At 41.1% G+C, this 20,698-nt stretch overlaps 1 protein-coding gene across 2 annotated transcripts in view; it reads left to right on the top strand.

Moving 5' to 3' along the window:
• The window catches only part of LOC122794633 (RAP1 GTPase activating protein), a 1,835,311-nt gene that overhangs the window by 847,775 nt on the left and 966,838 nt on the right, over window positions 1-20,698 (top strand). For both annotated transcript variants that reach the window (XM_044063215.1, XM_044063214.1), the window contains exon 5: window positions 9,009-9,194. In XM_044063215.1, the coding sequence (XP_043919150.1) occupies window positions 9,009-9,194 (186 nt within the window). The remainder of the gene's footprint in view (window positions 1-9,008; window positions 9,195-20,698) is intronic.

Here is a 20,698-nt window from a genome sequence, read left to right as displayed (position 1 = left end):
GCCTAGTAACATCCCATGAAAATATGAACCTATAAGACACCCCTAAGAGTTGATCTAGTCATAAGGGATCTGGGAACATATGTAGAGAGTAATCTGGCATATGTCCAACATGTGGTCAAGGTAGTAAGAAAATCATTCTGTGTTACCGAACTTATAAGTAAGGGCAAGGCATCCTTCAGCATGTACCTGACCAAACATTTCCAACAGTTGGAATGCCCACAAAGGTTCCTTACTAGGAGAATCTAGGGTATAAACACTTAGGGCTTTAAAGGCATCTGTATAGAATAATCTCTAAACACGGTCTCTTACAGGTTACTGAGAGGTGATTTATCCCTGGCATACAAGGCATCCTGGGATCCCGCTCTGATGGACCTTTTGCACATTTGCAAAATGAACAGCACCAGAACCACTAGATTCAAAAATTTAAATTTTACTTGTGACATAAATAAAACATGCTGGTGAGTCAGACATCCCCTTTCTCGGTGCAAGACAGATATTCCAAAGACATGCATCTGGAGCGTTTCTCCCTGGGCCTCCACTGAAAATAGGCTCTGTCATAGTCAGACTTTTCCGGTCAACAAATGTTAAATAAAAATAAATAAAAAAATTTTAAAACATTCTCAGCGAATCCACGTGCTCTGGACAAGCTCCCCATCCATGTGAAGTAGAGTCCATCACTAACCCAATTTCAATGTAAACTTGATCAGTGGATTAGAAATCAAAAATTCATGCTAGACTTGGCTTCCATGTGTCTGATTGACAGATGCAAATAGTAACTATGCCCAAATTAACATACCCCACTGCATAATCTTTAGAAACTTCCAAACAAACATACCCATGCTAATAATTGTCCATGATAAATAGAACACAGTTGGGCTGCATGGCTAGGCTTATAAAGGCCCTGGTGGTCGTTAGCCTCGTATAGACCTATGAACCTATAAAACATTTCTTTGATTAAAAATAATGCCCCTAGCAATCTTCTGCACATCACTACATGATTAATTCAGAAGGCAGTGAACAGAAAGTCTGTTATCTTAAAAAGTTAACTGGAGAATTCTGCACTACTGTAGAGGGTCAAAGAAAGAAACAAGTATTTTTTTAATCCTGGCAGGCAGCCAGATAAAACACTGACAATTGTATTCTAGGGGGATTGCAGGCTGGCTCAAGATGAAAGCAGCTTGTCATTTCCTGGGTTTGAAGTTTCTATTTCCTTAAGGTTACTACTGGTGTGCAAAACTAAGCTTAAAATAAACCTTGATTTTGCAGAAAGTTCCTAACATTGCCTCATGGTTTGGTCTGTGCTTCATACAGTTGTTGGTATTTTGACAAATTGCTGAGGATTGCAGACAGTACACGTCAAGGGGAACTGTCTGTGGATGAAAGTCATGTACTCTGCTGCGATTTGATTTGCTATCATTTTAAAACATTTATGATAGCAACTTAATTTTGCCTGGTTTAAGATATGACTGCATTCTATTTTGAAGCGATTGTGAAGTTTATGGCTCACCACCTCATGGTCATGCAGATGGTGGACGGGACAAAATAGCTGAGAGTTTAGTTAATAAGAATAGTTGTCATTCCTGATACTGTCATTCTATTAACTCATTGTTTGATTCCATTAACCAGAGCAACATTGTTTCATAATATTCAATTACTTTATTACATTGAATAATATGCATGTATATAATTAAAAAATAAATGAATTACTGATTATTACCTTTGGGAATGTTGGTAAGAACTGCAAATTGCAAACTTTACCCTGATGTTAAGTGCTATACTGCGGTGGTGGTGCTGCGGTAGCGTTGTCGCCTCACAGCTAGACGTTGCCCGTTCGATTCTCAGTTAGAGTGTCTTCTGTGTAGCGACATACGTGAATGGGTGTTCCTTCGTTGAAGGTTGTGTGTTAGGCCTGGTTGTACGTAAGCCAGCACGTAAAACTCTACTGCCAATCATTAGCGGACCGGAGTTCCGCTGTGGCGACCCCTAACCGGGAAAAGCCGAAAGACACAAACAAACCCTGATGTTAAGTGCTGGTAAATAGCTGATAATGTGAAACATTTACTGTTATTTCCAACAATATCAAAGGCTGTGTCTGGTGATATTGCTTAATAAATGACAGCTTTGCACCATGATAGCTGTAAATGTGCATGTAAAAGGAACTTCAACCCTCCTTAACCCATAACATGTAGTCCTTTTTCAGTTTTTCAGCTATCTTATATATAAGATGCAACCCCCTGCATTTTCCATGAGAACAGCTGCACCCCACATACACTGCTAATTATATATTCCAACTACAAGATCAGACAACAGAGGGGAAACAGCAGACTCCCATAAACCACTGTGTGAGATCTCACAAACAACACCCGCATTTCAGCATACTGACAGGTGTGTACAGTCTGAGCCAACATTCACTTACACTAATATGAAAAAACGAAATGTATATGGTCAAAAAAAATTACTCTATTGAAAAATCATCAGTGTAGTACTTATAGTCCAAATTAACAGTAAATACATTTTAATTAAATACATTTAGACCACATTTACTTAGACCAAGTAAATAAACCAAATGAAATGATGCCAAATGCATGGAACCCTGTGTTTATCTATGTATATATATATATATATATATATATATATATATATATATATAGATATGTGTGTGTGTGTGTATATATGTATAATATATATGTGTGTGTGTGTGTGTGTGTGTGTGTGTGTGTATATATATATATATATATATATATATATATATATAAATATATATATATACAGGATCACTACGAAATACTGAAATTCCACAATCCCAAGATTTTAAATCGCAAGGACCAGAATCTCGAGATTGCAGAATCTCGAACAAAAAAAAAAAACTAAAACATCCAATAAATTATTCTAACCTGTATGCAGAGGGGCAAGCCCCCGTGCACCCACCACACCCCCTGCAACTTAAATATACCAACTCCGAGATCGCACTACAGTGGAGTGAACAGCAAAGTTCCCATTCCGCACTGTATGGCAATCCCCGTTCACTACTTTTGAGATTCTGCAATCTCGAGATTCTGGTCCTTGGGATTTAGAGTCTTGGGATTGTGGAATTTTAGAATTCCATAGTGATCCCATATATACACACATATAGAGGTGTAAGGGTGCAGCAGGGTGTAAAACTAAGCTGCAATTGTCCCTGATTTTGCAGATTGTCTCTAACTTTACATGTTTTGGTCTGTTCCTTAAAAAATTGTTGGTTTTATGGCAAATCATTAAGGATTACAATGCAAAAATGGGGAGTGGGAGCTTGGCTTTGGTTGAAAGCAACTAACCCTCTTGTCATTTCATTATTTAAAAAGTTCTGGATTTACAGCAACAGTGTGTATTTGTATGAAATACAGTGGAATATTTATTCCCTGGTGAGTCTTTCTGCGAAGCAAAATTAAAACTGTCCCTGATTTCTGAGAATATCTCTGACTGACTTATGTCTTTGGTCATTGGTTATCTGGCAAATCACTGATGTTTCAAATCACTAAATGATGATAGACATTTGACTTCATACTGTTCAGAAAATGCATGCCAGTATAAAAACTGTCTATCAAATTTATTAATATATAGAAGAGCAATATTTAAAGTCTGTCCCTGATTTTGGCCTTTTGTCCCTCATTATTTATTTTTGTCCCTAATTCTTGTGCTAAGAGGCAGAAAGAGATATGATTTTTTATTACAGTCACATGAGATTTACTTAGCAAAGTATAACTCTGGTCGTTTAGGGGAGGGTGCTATATGTGGCTGAATGCAACCTACCCTGTCGTTATTTACTTATTTAATAATCTGATTTGAAGGACTTATATATATATTTGTGTGAAACAAGCTGGAATGCTTGTGGTTATTGTTTATGTGAATCAAATTTGAAATTACATAGCTTTCAGCTGTAACTGATTTTGGTGAATTCTTCAATGTCGCTTACAGTTTGGGTCTGTTCCTCATAAAATGGTGGCTACTGGTAAGTCATTAAAGACTGTGATCATTAAATAACGAGTCGGGGTGGCATAATGGTTAAGGTGTTTACCTCACTGAGGCAAGGTACACAGTTTGATCCTTACCTTAGGAAGTATGGCTAGGCTAAAAAAAAAAAAGGTCCACTGGGGTCATTAGCCTAGTAGTCACCTATGATATGACTGGCTAATAATGACAGAGATTTGAGTTCCAGACTTCATATTCTTCTTAACATCTATGCTAATGTAAAATTTGTTATTCTTACAGCTTTTTGTGTTTATAAAATAATTGATTCTGGGCCTTTGTCTCTCCTTTATTGTTTTTGCCCCTTTCTTGTCCTAAGAAGTTGAGATATATTATATTTTACCACAGTCATATGAGATGTACTCAACAAAGTGGAGATAACTGTTAAGTGGGATTGGGGACCTTCTGTGGATGAAAGAAGCTTACCATCTTGCTTGCTTGGTTTAAACAGTTTGGCTTTGCAGTAGTGTGGTCTTCAGGGAAATAAATATTATTTTACCACTATTGGACATCTGAGGTGCAAACAGTCAACAATGGAACTGTAATTTGGTGGGTACAGTGTCTATCTCTGGAAGAGAATGGCTGACCCTTACTGTCAGGATCAAATTAAATGGTCATTAGTATGACTTTGCAAATTGGAGTAGTGTGCACTTGTATAAAGCAAACTGGAATAATTTATTGTTGCTTTTTTCCATTACAGGTCATTGGTCTAGTGTATACTTTTGAACCTATGAACAATGGGACATTTGAACTGTATATAGTCAAGTGGCTGTAATTGATGAGTACATGGTTGATTAGGGTTAGTTGCAGCAATCTGAATGATTTCACATCACAAAAGAAAAAAAGGGAATTCAAAAGAGCATGAGTATTTACATATGGTCCAAAAATGTGTCTATAGGCACAGGTTGAAAACTACCCAAGGCACAAATGCACTTAATCTGCCATTACACATGATCATAATCTGCCATTACACATGATCATTATCCCTGCCTGCACAATAAAGTGCATGTGTTGTTATTCAGACTGTGGTCAGTTGTGCTATAATCAAGTCTTTATTTCTGATTGCCATCAGTGCAGATTCTCAAAATGAATTTAAAATGAAAACCACACTTTTGCCCAGTGCAGTTTGTAGCAAATCCACAGCCTGAAAGTATAGCAACCCCCCATCACCTCCTTCAACACCCAAAGAAATACCCTCAACCATTCCCCTACCAGTCATTAAGAGGGAACAGGCCCTTACTGCGCTTGCTAAAGCCAAAAACACAGCCTCCATGGGTCTGGACAACATTCCAGGATGCTTCTTAAACAGCTTAAAACAGAATCTGTAAGGGCCACTAAAAACCCTCTTTAACATCATTCTTCGAATGGGGTTTGTCCCAAAGAAATGGAGGACTGCATCAGTCATCCCCTTGCACAAGGGGGCCCTATCAACTGTCCTAGGGAACTACAGACCCATAAGTTTCACCAGTCTTATCTGCAAGGCCATGGAGAGAATTATCATGGACCTGATCAATAATGACACAGGAAATCTCCAGAAACTTGTCAAAGGGGGAGGTCTTACCTGCCCAGTCTGGTGAACTTCTTCAAGAAAGTCACCTGGGCAATGGATGAGGGTAAAGTGGTACACACCACTTATCTAGGCCTGGCCAAAGCTTTTGATATAATTCCCCACTCTGGCATCATAGATAAACTTACTGAGTTAGGCATAAACCACTACATCATCAGATGGCTAGCCATCAGACTCACTGACAGGACACATGTTGCCCAGATAGGTGAATCCACTTACGATAAGAAATCTGTTACTAGCAGCGTCCCACAGGGCTCAGTGTTGGGACCCCTCCTACTTGGTATATACTTCTCTGAAGTGAAGGCCAATGTTGAGGGTCTCTGGCTCGTCAAGTTCACTGATTACTACAAGCTGGGAGCAGTCATTGAATCCCCCAGACAATGTTGACATCCTACAAACAGGCCTATAAATGAAAATCCACTGATGCCAAAACCATGGTCTGAGACTAAATGCTAAAAAATGCAGGTTCATAGGTTAGTACTAGGCTAACTGCCCTTGCGGGCCATTTTTTTAAGCCTAGCCAATTATCCCTTGTGAGACTCAAACCCTGCACCTTATGTTTGTAAGGCAAACACCTTAACCATTAGGCCACTCTACCTTTTGGTAAATCAGATATCCCTACATATTATAATATTAATTGCACACCTCTAAAGGTAGACACAGTGGTGAGGGACCTAGGAACACAGATAGACAGTAACCTAAACTTTGAGCACAAGGTAGCTACAGTAGTGAAGAAATCCTTCTGTGTGGCTCAACTTGTAAGTAAAGGCATGACATCAAGATCATAGTGCCATTGTACTCAGACCTCATCAGACCTATAATCAAGTACAGTGTCCCCTTCTGCATGTACCTAACCAGGCACTGACACTAACTGGAGTGGCCCCAGAGGTCTGTGACTAAAAAAAAAAAAAAATAAAAGTGTAAGACACGTTTTATGAAGACCAAATAAAGGCCCTATCCTTTTATTCTGTCTGATATTGTTTATTTACAGGGGAAGCATGCCTGACCTACAAGGCATTCTCTGATCCATCCCTAATGAAAATGTTACATATTTGCAAGAAAAATTATACAAGGGTAAAGCATTCCATGGACCTGAACCTTATTTGTGACTCTAACAGAACTTTTTGGAAAGACAGATTTGTATCCCAAAGGCTACCTCGTGTATGAAGTAAACTTCCCATCTTTGTAAAATGAAGTGCATCCCTCATTCTCTTCAAAAGGTATTAGGATAAATGGATGGGGAACCATAAATTCTGCCCATGTCCCTTATGAATAGAGGCAGTCTGTAAAATGACTTAGGGCTCCAATATCCAAAGATCCACTACCCTGATACTACTCCATCCCATACCTCGGGAATTAAGATACAGTACTCTCATATCATGGGTATTATTGGCTAGGCTTGCAGAGGCTCTTGTACTATTAGCCTAGTAATCACTTATGAACCTATGGACTTACACTTCAGTATTCATAACTTACTAAGTCACAATTGTTTTAAGCCAAAGAAGATGAAAGCAATTGTCCTGCATTTCAAGCTAAAGCACTGCAAATCCAACCATATGTAGTTTTGCTGTTACTCCTGGAGTACAACCATGGGACATTCTTCTCTGTTATTTCAGAGCTTTGCAGCCTCCACTGATCATAGGTTTATCTGTGTATACTAGGCTAACGACTATGAGAGCCTTTTTAAGCCTACCAATGTTTCGCAATCCCATTTGGCAAGTTTAGTTACCCCTAGGTTATTCTGGGGGTATATGTAGGCTTGGGGTTTTTGGTCAAATTTACAGGCTACCTCTATCCATTACAGACATGGCTGCTAAACCAGGGGTGATTTTTTGATTTCCTACCACCTGATCCAAATTAAATTTGAAGTGGGTTAGAAAGAAAAAACGCTTTACATAGATGGGAAGCCTGTTCCAGATGATTGGTATTCTTTGAGTCACATATTTCTCCTCCATCATGACCTATTTTTGTCACAAGCAAGGTCTAATTCCCTATATCAGGTTATTCTGATGTTATTTGTTTTGCATATATGTAGAAGGCCCTTCAGAAGAGGACGCAAGGATGCCTTATCATGGTTCACATAAATTCCCCAGTCAATACCCAAAATTCCTCATTTTGCCATTATGTGCTTCTAGCCCATCTTTTAATAGCATTTCTTATGTGACTGCCAATTCCTGGGTTATTAACATAAAGCAGGAGAACTGTGGAGCATTGCATTTTATAATGCATTGCAAAAATTGTGATTGACATAAGCAGCCCTCCATGTGCTAGAAATTCAGGCAGTTTGAGAGAAGTGAGTCATCCATGCTGTTTCACCTGTCTTAGCAGGAAGGAGCCAGAAAGTCTTGATTATTTGAGCAGTTCTTGGCACATTTCCCACTACAAGACCCTGAGTATACATGAGAGGGATAGCAGAAGGGGATCTTATACATATCACGTAAAGAACTTAATAATGCATAGCACATTGTATCCAAACACATACTAGGAAGATGAGCAATTCATTAGTCTCCAGGAAAAATTCCAGACCCTCTGCCCACAAAGAAATCTTCTAATTCTTCCAAGAATGGTTAGCCATATGGCCAAAGACCTAGTCTAGGGGGGTCGGAGATAAAAGATTTAAAACAAATTATGACGATCATGTAAATAATAAAAAAATATCATTATTCCATAATGCATTTAACAATTCACCCTCCTTTCTTATATTTCATAGAAAGCACTCTAGATGTAATGCAGCTGTTGATAACGCGTGGCTATTTGGCAGGAGGATCCTTTCAAGGCTATTTAAGGAACTGCTGGCTTAAAAAAAAGCTGTCAGCATTTGAAGATTTTGATTTCAGTACTAGGGTATGTAGAATGAGCACCATATTAAAGTGAGGCATTTTAGATTTAACATATAGAAGCTTACTATGGTTTGATAAGATTACGTTTCTTACCTATCTCTCCCAAGATATCTGGTGCATAAAGTGCCAAAAATCATTTTCATCCTGTCAATAAACACTTTTGGACTCTGTGGAAATTAATATCATTACAGTCTATGAACGCACCTCATGCTATTCCTAAGGCAACTTGACCAATAAATACAACACATTTATTTGGTCGGTGGTTTGATTAAAAAAAAAAAAGTTTGCGAAACTTTTTATTTAAAAGCAGCCCAAATAAATAAGAAATGAGAAAGGCACAAATGCATCATGGCACTTAACAGGTAAGCAATGCAGCTATGAATATTGAAAACAAAACACTTATGCAAATATTTTCTTGGAAAATGATAGAAATTGTGGTATGGCATTAAGAAGTCTTAAAATATAAAATAATTTTTTCCAGAAATCTGCAAGACTTCAGGGAACTGATGATTTCAATAATTTAGAAAAAGCATAATGTTTGTAAGTGGTATAAAAGTAGTTGGAGTGCTATAATTTTTTTATATATTTTTTTTCAGGTTTTGGGACGTGAGGGGCCATTTCCTCTTATTTTACTTCCACAGTTTGGAGGTTACTGGATTGAAGGGACAAACCATGAACTGGTCAGTATTCCAGAGACTGAACAACTGCAGTCCCCAACAGGCAAACTGAAACTAGAATGTAACGTCACTGCTAAGCTGTATCGTAAGCATTTCCTGGGAAAGGTACAGATGCTAAATTTTGATCTTTAATTTTTTTTGCCATTCTGGTAAGAAATGCACAGTACTATTTAATATGCCGAAAATGACAACTTGTTGGTAATCTCAATGCAAGTAAAACAACATTTTAAAGGTTTATTATTATTATTATTATTATTATTATTATTATTATTATTAATAATAATAATATTTAGCCAATATTTAGTCAAGAAAAACTGAAACACATTTCTGCCAGGTAAAGTTACAGTGAAAGACAATAAAGTTACCATCGACTGGTGCAAACAGAAACATGGTTTTACTATGGACTTAACTATGGTTGGCAGCAAAATGGGAAAGAGGCTACTTACATCAAAGTAATTGGGAAGGGGGTCACTGGAGTTAATGAATATCAAACCAGTGCTTACTTCATGTACTTTATCCCAAAATGCAAATATCTCAGAGATGATGATGCTTAGTAGAGGTTTGGGGGAATGGAGATGCCCTCCAAAAACCCTACCCCGCATCCACAAAAGCCCTATTGATCTTCCATTAAGACCTATAGTTGTGGCCCTTGGTTTCAAGACTGAGCTGTAGCTAAGTATATTGATATGAAATTGAAAGGGGCTTTGGATTTTTGCCCACATATTTTAAAGGACACTTGGTTCTTCTTGGAGGTAGTAAGGTAGCTTGAATTTTCAGAAGAAGATTTACTCGTAACAATGGACATTAGTGTTTTGTTTACAGTTTCCCCCATTCCACTGGCCCCATTGCACTGGCATGGATTGCTCCAACCAAATGATATATAAACTTATGCCTGGTTCTAGTTCTGAATTTGGCATTTTGAATGAGTCATTAGATCTAGTCTTGAGGTACAAGGGAATGATAGGAATTTTACCATCAGACAAAAAGGTGCAGTGATGGGAGTGGTATGCATCCCTGTATATGCTAATATTGTCTTCCTGGGTTGGGAACAATGCTTATTGGTTCCTTCTAAATTTTCATGGGAATTATGTCTTAAGTTCCTGGACGACATTTGTATTCACTGGAAAGAGTCTATAACAGCCTTGGAGGAGTTTGTTAGCTTCATAAATTTAAGTACAGAATTTTCTAACAAGTACTCTAATGAAGGGATTGATTTCATAGATATTAAGTTGTGCAAAATTAAGTCTGAAAATGATTTCTCCTGAAATATTTTAGGAAAGAGACCTTTTTCTAATAGTTAGCTTCATTTTAATAGTAGTCACCCCTTTAAACAGAAGGTGAGTGTTGTTAAGAGGCCAATAGAATCTCCAGATTGTTTCTCAAGATTTCTCTTTTTGTGAATAAATTGATTATTTAGTAGATTTATTCCTCAAAAAAGGTTATCCAAGAAAATATCTTGAAAAATTTAAAATTAATGTTGATGACGCTGTGGGCAGCAGCACAGACTCTAGACTTTGCCTAAAGGGAAACAATTGTATAGACCAACCGCTTTGGGCATCTGCTGTAGTGCGCGTTATCCTCAGGAGCATAGGATCATAGGAAGTTATTAGGCTATTTGCCCTGAGGCCCTTATAAGCCAAGCCAAGAATATAGCCCATGTTTATACAAGTCAGCACCCAGTACCCCTGTCCAGCAGGGACACAGGTGGAATCCCAGGGATGTATTTTCTGTTTCCCATCCAGGTGTCCAGGTTGTGCTTAAAAAGGGTTAAAGAGGTGCTCTGCTTGACATGGAGAGGAAGCATGTTCCATTGATGGGGAAGTCTCTGGGATAGAAATCTGTCCTGCCAGCAAGTCCTGTTGATGTCACAGACCAGGTTGAGGCCATGCATGCAGGTTACTCAAATGAAGCTTGACTTGCGGATGTGCAGCAGTCCTGTCAAGGTGGGGTCCGAGATTGCATTGCATGCCAGACAGAGATCACCGCTGAGGAGTCTGTATGAAACTGAGTAGAGGGATAGGGCTTTTAGTCTATCTGTGTATGGTAGATTTTTGAGGCCCTGGATTCTCCTGGTGAGGAACCTCTGTGGTCTCTCCATCTGCTGCATGCGCTTTGAGAGGTACATGCCAAATGGGGCATTGTACTCAGTAATGGGACTTATAAGGGAAGAACACAGGGATGTTATGACCTCCTTGTCCCTGGATGAGATATCCTTACTTATGAGGTGGGTCATGTAGAAAGATTTCCATAAAATGGAAGCAACATGGTGGTCAAAAGTCTGGTTGCTATCAACCTGGGTACCCAAATCCATCATGACTAATTGCATAGTTAGGACATTGTTATTAATGTGATAATTTGTGGAGATGGCACTCTCCCCAAAGGGGATGATTATGCATTTTTTGGTATTCAGCTTGAGGCCATATTTCTGGCACCAGTCATTTGTTTGGGTGAGTCCCTGTTGGAGGATGTCCACATCACTAGGGGAATTGATGACAGCATCCAGCTTGCAGTCATCTGCAAACATGGTCAGCCATAGCCCACTGGTTTTGGCCTGCCCCTCAAAAAAGTATATCCCAAATAACAGAGGCCCCAAGACCAAACCCTGGGGTATGCCTCTTGTTACAGATCTACTGCTTGAGGTGGCTTCCCCTGTTTTGACTAGGTGGGTTCTATCAGTGAGCCATTTATCTACCCATCTGGTAACAAACAGATTGATGCCTAGTTGAGAGAGTTTATCTATTATGCCTAAGTGGGGAATAGTGTTGAAGGCTTTGGCTAGGTCAAGGTAAGCGGTGTGCACTGTCTTCCCCTCTTCCATGGCTTTGGAGAGAGTCTCAAAGAAGTCGACCACATTTAACAGACATGACCTCCCCTTGATGAAGCCAAACTGTGTGAGCTTGAGTGTTTGGAGGTTGCCAATGTCCAAGGATAGGAGAACATGGATAACAGACTGTCCATAATGGCAGGGCTAATTACTCAGTGTAAAATATGTCTCTAGGGGATTCTGTCATGTTAACTAATGTCACCACATGGGCATGGGTATTTGGTGGTGATAAGTGAGTTAAGGACGTAGCCTACTCCACCCTATGCCAGGGAGCCATGCTAATGATGAGCAGAGTGTATGAGCCCTATCAGTTAATGTGTGCCCACCATAAAACCCAGACGTCCTGGTCATTAAGCTACTGGCTAACCAATGTCCAGATGCCCAGCTTGGATTACCTGGGATAACTCTGTTGAGCTAAAGCTGGATATAAAACCAATCAACCTGCCAAACCTGAATTAAGAATTGCTACACTCAATGTAGGTTCACTAACAGGATGCACCTTGAAAGTGGATAACATGATAATATGGAGGAGGCTGGACATCCTGTGTATCTAAGAGACAAGATGGAAGGCCAGTGCAGCAAAGACACTTGGCTTGGGATCCAGAGTCTACTACTCAGGAGGCAGACAGGCTAAAAATGGTGTGGGAATTGTGAGAGAGAGGGTTCATTAGGCAGTGAGTGATGTCATCAAAATTAGTGACAGAAGTATGGCAGCAGACTCCAGTTACCTCTCAACTGTCCAAATTTTCCCAGAATGTCCAGATTTTTGGTTCGTATTTTTAGTCTATTGCTCATAAAATATGTGGTTTTCTGGCAAATTACTGGGATGATCTGAGGACTGAAGTCACTAAACAATGACATATATTTGAGTTTCAGACTTCAAATCCTTCATAAACTGTATGTTAAAACAAACCTTGTTAGTCTAGCAACTTTCTAAGTTTATAAGAGCAATATTTAAAATATGTTCCTATTTTGGGTCTGCCCCGCTATTTTGTCGGGCTTTGTCCAGATTTCTTGCATTAAGAGTTTCAGAGGTATGGTAATGATAGGGCAGTATTCATAACCTCAGCCTATGTCCCACAGCAGGGTTGTGACAGTGAGGAAAAGAGTGCATTCAGACTGCAGTTGCAATACCAATTAGATAACGCAGGACAACAGGAATTGGTGTTTATAATGGGTGGCCTGAATGCACGTATCAGGACAGACAGCACAGGATGTGATGACTCCCTGGTTCTGCAGGGGTGGGACAACAGGAAAAATGGAGAGGGCATTCTAGACTTCTGCCTGGCAAATGGCTTGATAGTAGCCAGCACATGGTTCAGAAAAAGAGACAGTCACAAGATCACATCCAGGTGTGGCCAACATGCATTTCGGGTAGACTTCCTCCTAGTAAAGGAAATCACCGGGAGTAGAATCAGCGATTGCAAAGCCATCCCCAGTGAAACAGTCAGCCCACAGCATAAACCACTGGTTGCCATAATCAGGTGCAAGCAGTGATCAGAGAAGGCTCTAAGGTTAACAGAGACCAGGCTGAAGACCTGGAAGTTGACTGGAGAGAAAGCAGTACAGTTCAAAGAATTACTCAGGGCTTTAGTACCTCAAGAAGAAGAGGAAATAGGTGGAGTTGATGATGAATGACCATGCCTAAAAACAGCATGTGTTAGGACTACAGAATAGATATGTGGCCGAGCCAGGTATGGAATTAAGGTACATAAGGAAAGCTGGTGGTGGAATGCAGACGTCCAGGAAGTCACCAAATGAAAGAAGGAGTGCAGAAAAAAGTGGGAGATAAAAAAAGATAGATGAGGCTAGGAAGGAATATTGGTTGGCTAGCAAAGAAGCTAAGAAAGGAGTTGTAATAGCAAATAACAGGGTATCAGAGGCACGATACCAGCCTCTGGAAAGTAACTCAGTAGGTGGCACAAAGAAACTGTATCAAGTTACACGGCAAAGATAGAAAGATAAAGAAGATAGTCAGGCACCCTTCATAATGGATGCCAGAAACAACCTGCTCACCAATCCACAGGACATTAAAGGCAGATAGAAGGAGTACTTCCAGCAGCTTCTGAATGAAGAAAACTCCACAGAAGCTGTATTGCTCCAGACACAGCCTACGATGAGAGAAGAGGAGGATCCCACCATATAGGAAGTAAGAACAGAGCTAATGAAAATGAAGTCGGGGAAAGCAGCAGGTTCAGATGAAGTCACAGCAGGTATAATAAGGATGTTCAGTTAGATAGGGGAGAAATGGCTCCTGAGGGTACTCATAGCGGTTTGGAGAGAAAGGGGCATCCCAGATGCCTGGAGAATAAACATACTTGTGCCAGTGTACAAGAACAAAGGGGACATCCACAACTGTGGCAGTACAGAGGCATCAAACTCCTGTCACACTGCATGAAAGTTCTGGAGACAGTGAATGATAAATGAATATGCTGAGTAGTAGAAAGTAAGATGGGAGATGAGCAGCTTAGATTCAGATCTGGTTGTAGCACAACTGACTTGATGTTTACAGTGAGACAGATAATTGAGAAGAAGCTAGAAGTGAGGCATTCCTAGACTTGGAGAAAGCACATGACAAGGTCCCAAGAAAGGTAATTTAGGCAGTCCTGTGGTGGTGCAAAGTCCCAAAAACATTCTTAGAATTAGTACAGGTTATGTACAAGGACCCAATGACTCAAGTACAAACAGTGTTCGGCCTCACGGAAGGGTTCCTAGTGGGAGTGGGAGTGGGAGTGGATCAGGGTTCAGCTCTGAGCCCACTGCTGTTCATAATGTACTACATTAGCAAACAGGTTGGAGGGGACAGATCAACAAAGTTGCTGTATGCAGATGATGTGGCATTACAGGCAGACTCTGCGAAAGAACTCTGGCAAAGTACAGGGGGAATGGAATGAAAAACTGAAGGCACATGGGATGAAGCTGAGTACAGATAACACAGTTCTAATGGCAGCAAGTGGGGTAAATCAGAAGAAGTTGGGAATTGAGATAGAAAGAAAATAATGCAACCGTTTAAAAGCTTCATGTATCTGGGAAGGGTGGTTGAGGAGAAGGGAAGTCTGAATGAGGAGGTCAAAGCTAGATTCAGAGGGGCTGCGCCCAACTGGCGCAGGGTGTCAGGTGTAGTGAATGACAGAAGAATGCCGAAGCAGCTGAAAAGCCAGATGTACATAAGAGTGGTGCGACCAGCACTACTGTATGGTACAGAAACCTGCGCAGTAAAGGCAGAGCAGGTGTACATAGCAGTGCGACCAGCACTACTGCATGGTACAGAAACCTGCGCAGTAAAGGCAGAGCAGGTGTACGTAACAGTGGTGCAACCAGCACTACTGCATTGTACAGAAACCTGCGCAGTAAAGGCAGAGCAGGTGTACATAACAGCGGTGCGACCAGCACTACTGTATGGTACAGAAACCTGCACAGTAAAGGCAGAGCAGGTGTACATAACAGCGGTGCGACCAGCACTACTGTATGGTACAGAAACCTGTGCAGTAAAGGCAGAGCAGGTGTACATAACAGCGGTGCGACCAGCACTACTGTATGGTACAGAAACCTGCGCAGTAAAGGCAGGGCAGGTGTACATAACAGTGGTGCGACCAGCACTACTGTATGGTACAGAAAACTGCGCAGTAAAGGCAGAGCAGGTGTACATAACAGTGGTGTGACCAGCACTACTGTACGGTACAGAAACCTGCGCAGTAAAGGCAGAGCAGATGTACATAACAGCGGTGCGACCAGCACTACTGTATGGTACAGAAACCTGCGCAGTAAAGGCAGAGCAGGTGTACATAACAGTGGTGCGACCAGCACTACTGTATGGTACAGAAACCTGCGCAGTAAAGGCAGAGCAGGTGTACATAACAGCGGTGCGACCAGCACTACTGTATGGTACAGAAACCTGCGCAGTAAAGGCAGAGCAGGTGTACATAACAGTGGTGTGACCAGCACTACTCTATGGTACAGAAACATGCACAGTAAAGGCAGAGCAGGTGTATATAACAGTGGTGTGACCTGCACTACTGTATGGTACAGAAACCTGCGCAGTAAAGGCAGAGCAGGTGTACATAACAGCGGTGCGATCATCACTACTGTATGGTACAGAAACATGTGCAGTAAAGGCAGAGCAGGTGTACATAACAGAGGTGCGACCAGTACTACTGTATGGTAGAGAAACCTGTGCAGTAAAGGCAGAGCAGGTGTACATAACAGCGGTGCGACCAGCACTACTGTATGGTACAGAAACCTGCGCAGTAAAGGCAGAACAGATGAGGAAGCTAGAGGTTATGGAGATGAAGTGCCTGAGATGGGGGGTAGGATGCACATTGTGAGACAGATGACGAAATGAACACAAAGGCAGATGCTAAAGTAGCTCCAATTGCAGAAAAGGTCAAAGAGAACAGATTATGGTGGTTCAGACACATGCAGAAAAGCAGAAGACAATCATGTGAAGAAGATTTGGGACAGACAGGAAGAAGGTAAGAGGAAATGTGGGCATCCAGCAAAATGATGGATGGATTGTGTGAGAGAAGACCTGTGACAGTCACACGTGTATTGAAGAAGGTAGGGGAGTGGCACTGAATAGGGAGAGATGGAATAAAAGATATGATACCCCAATCCCACGTAGAAAATAGGAACAAGGGGGATGATGATGATGTTCATGGAAGATCCCATAGATTTTCCCCAATACTAAAGGGAGGAGAGAGATAAGGAATAAAAATGTTATTCTCATATAAGTTGATGGGGTAGCACAAGTGAAAAAATATTTAAGTACACTGAGAAACTCTTACACATTTTCAAAACATCAAATATGTTGTGAGACCATTTCCTTGATATACTTTTAGATAGGCTAAAATATAAAAGCGGCATTAGAACATAGCTATAAGAAAAATGTCACTGTGCGATCTACAAGGAAATCTAATTTTTGTAACCAGTGCCATTCGATTGATGATGAAGACACACTGCTTATTGGTAATAACCATTTCTTACATCGTAGACTGTTGAGGGCTAACTGCGGGATGAGGGCTATTGTATACGCTCATTTATTTTATTTCTTTATTTATTTATTTAACATTTGTTTACTGGGAAAGTCATCATGTTGGGCATTTTATATAGACATTTTATATAGACAAGACAGAACATTCCTTGAGAGTGCGTATGCATGAACACGAATATGCCGTTAGGAACAGAAATGATAAAACCGCCTTACCGTGCCACAGTTTAAACTGTCAAATTTAAAAAAAAATTCTATTTTTGATTTTAGAGAAGATGTTAACTGTCCCTTTTTCAGGCAACTGGGAAATTCTTTTAGAATCTGGCAGCCATGGTGGCAAGTACACGCGGCAGCTCACGTATCTCTGGGATTAAACAATACGATGAATATCACGTCGTCTGAAAAGAAGTGCTTTTAAGATATAGAAACAATTGTTTATATTAAGATTGAATGGCTTTAATTTTATACTGTTCATTCAGTTTTATGTTTCACTTGTGTTTTGATTTAATTACTTGTTCTTAGTTTGAAGTAAATAGGATATAGCAGGATTTGTGAAAATCCCCTTGAAAGATTTTAGGTTGCACATTGGTCAGTTGTTATGATGTGTTTGATGTTTTGCCAATGGAATCTGATGATGTAAAACATTCAGACAAAAGCACTAAATGTTTTAAATTGGGTAAATTAAAGTTTTATCTTGCTTTTCTATGTCAATCCCCCATTACACTTTTGTTTTTCTTCTTGTATGAGTGGTGTTTGGTATGGGTGAAACTTTCAACATTTGTTGTCTTTGGTTATTAGTCACAGATCGCCTCTCAGTAACCTGTAGGAGACAGAGCATACAGACAGAGATTAAGGCAGTCTGTACAGGATAATGTGTTTATATGCTGGGTGTGATGCCTATGCACAGGCCCCGTAATCGAGGAGCCTCAATCCTCACCCCTAACACTAGTGAGAGACATGCACATTGGGAGGATAACAAGTACACACACAGTAAAGTACAGTTTCCTTTAAGAGCACACAGAGATAACAGTCAGTCTGAGGCTAATTTATCTACTACTAGCTTGAGCATTCCTGTTATACCAGACCTTTTACTGCTGTTGTGCTTCTGCCAGGTTCTCTTGGGACAAGCCCATGAGTTCCCTGATCCTTGTCCTGAGATTTAGAACATATGCCACAACAGACTCCTTGTGGGATTCACATGCACCCTCCCACTCATCTCAAATTAAATCTAGAGGTCCCCTCACCCTATGCCCATACAACAACTCAAAGGGTAAAAAACTTGTGGATTCCTGGGGCACCTCTCTATAAGCAAACAACAGATGGGGTAAATATTTGTCCCACTCCCTCTGCAAATGCCCGTAGCATCATCTTGAGTGTAGAGTTTAACCTCTCAACAAGACCATTAGTTTGGGGATGCCTTGGTGGGAGGTTGGCATAATGGTTAAGGTGTTTACCTTACAGACACAAGGTACAGGGTTTGATTCTCACATGGGGTAATTGGCTAGGCTTAAATTGGCCCACAAGGGCACTTAGCCTAATACTAACCTATGAACATATGAACCTATGATTGTAGGGGGGTGGTCTTTAGGTGCTTCAGCCCACAGTACTTCCACAGACAAGCCAGCAGCTCTGACATGAAATTGGCACCTCTGTCAGTCAGTGTTTTTTTTGGGAACCCCACCTTGCTGAAAATCTCTAACAAAGCATTTGCCACCTTTTCTGCCTCAATAAAGTACAGAGCCACTGCCTCAGGGTATTGGGTAGCATAATCCACTACTACTAGGATATACTTTTTCACTGTGGAACTTGGGGTACTCAGAGGCCTCACAATATCCATAACTACCTTCTGAAATGGCAACTCAATCACAGGCAAGGGCAAGAAAGGACCTTTCACCTTGTCTCCTGTCTTGCCTACCTTTTGGCACTGCTTACAGGCCCTGCAGTACCCTGTTACATCTCTGGAAATCCCAGGCCAATAGAAGTTCTGCATAATATGTCTGTACGTTTTATGCCCATATGACCTGCAAAGGGAATGTCACGGGCTATGGCTAGAAGTGCCAGATGGTACGCTCTGGGCACTACCAACTGCTGTATTCTCTCACCCTCTAGCCTCCCTCAGGGGTCCACTCTCTATACAGTAACCCTTTGTCCCACCATACAGATCCCCCTTCCCTTGAGAATCAGGTGCCTCACTAGCTACCTCCCTCAAGCCTTGTAGGGTCTGAGAGCCGAGCCACTCTCAGCTCTCTCCTGGTAAATCTTCCCAGCTCCCCTTCCACAGGAAATCTGGTATCCTCTGACAGTGGTGCCTCACTGTCAGCCTGGATGCTACTACTCACCTCTGCCCTTTCAGTCACTCTGTCCAAGGGAACATCAGTACCCACAAACAGCTGTGGCTCACCTTCAGTCTTACTGCTACAGGGTAGCTCCCTCCCTGAAGTAACCAATCCACCAGTCCTGGCTGCAAGTGTGCGGTCTGTCTGGGTCCCCCCAGGCTACCAGACCAACATGCTTGTCTCCAAGCCTGACTGCATGTAACTGCATGAACACAGGGTACTGCATTATCAAAATCATTCCCAATCAGGACATCTCCAGGGATATCCTCAAACACACCTATTTGCTGGGTTGCTTTTCCACCCTCCCATTCAAGGTGAACCCTATCCAAGGATATTTGGAATGGGGTCCCCCATAATGCTCTGACTGGAGTAGACTTCTCAAGCAAGGTGTAGCCATTGCAGGCTTTACAATGGTTATTTCAGAGGCTATGTTTCTCTTAGCCATGGTCTCTTTCCCAGTCACTAAGATAGGATATAACCTCTTGTGGTAGTTTGTTACCCTTGTTGTCTTGAGACAACCTACCGTTGGCATTTTGTCATTCCCACTTACTGACTCTCCCACCTTTTGTTCCCCACCAACATCTGTATGCTACATGTCCACATTGGTTGCATTTAAAACATTTAATCCTGGGTCTTGGATGTGTACCTGAACTAGTGGATTCCCCTGCTACTGGCAGACTCTGTTGGGGCATTCTGGGCTACCCACTATAGGTTGCCTTAGACCCATGAGCAGCACTGGGTGTCCCTTTCTTGTGCAGTGATGCCCTGCTTACTAGGTATAGGTCTCCCTTCTTCCCCAACTCATCTGCAGTAGAGCATTGTCTAACCACTAACCAGATTCTCATGTCCTCAGGCAAAGTGCTAAGGGCTTGTTTCCTCACCAAAAGGTCTGCCAGCCCTTCAAAATTTGTGACCTGACATCCACTTACCCACATATGAAAATAAGTGCTCAGTTCAGCAACATATTCACACATACTTTCATCTGCCTTGCATCTATGCTCACAAAACTTTTTCCTATAGGCTTCAGGTGTTAACTTAAAAAATTCTAGCAAACAATTATTTACAACATTATAATTTAAGCAGTCATTATCAGACAGTTTGGAAAGAACAGTTACAACTTTACCATGGAGTAAGGGGTCAGGAACTGTACCCAGAGCCCTTGGTCAACATTATACTGTTTACATACCCTCTCAAACATATGAATGAAACTATTAAAATTATCCCCCTCTGTAAATTGTGGAAGAAATTAACTGACATTTGTTGCTTCTGGGGTTCAATTTCTCCCTTCCCCATTACCTCCACAACTCTGGGGGAAAATCAGCATCTCCTTTTCATGTTGCCTCTGCCTCTCCTTCTCCTCAGCTTCCAGGCATAGCAGTATCTAATTTTCCTCAGTCTTTAGATGCCTCAGTCTCTCTGCTGCCTCTGTTTCCAAATGCTTGGCCTCTAGCTCAAGTCTCTT

Source organism: Protopterus annectens, chromosome 2.part1 (assembly GCF_019279795.1).
Source record: "Protopterus annectens isolate FY-2018-M chromosome 2.part1, PAN1.0, whole genome shotgun sequence".
Taxonomy (NCBI): Eukaryota; Metazoa; Chordata; order Ceratodontiformes; family Protopteridae; genus Protopterus; species Protopterus annectens.
Note: the sequence above shows the minus strand (reverse complement) of the source record. Positions and strands in the feature narration are given on the sequence as shown.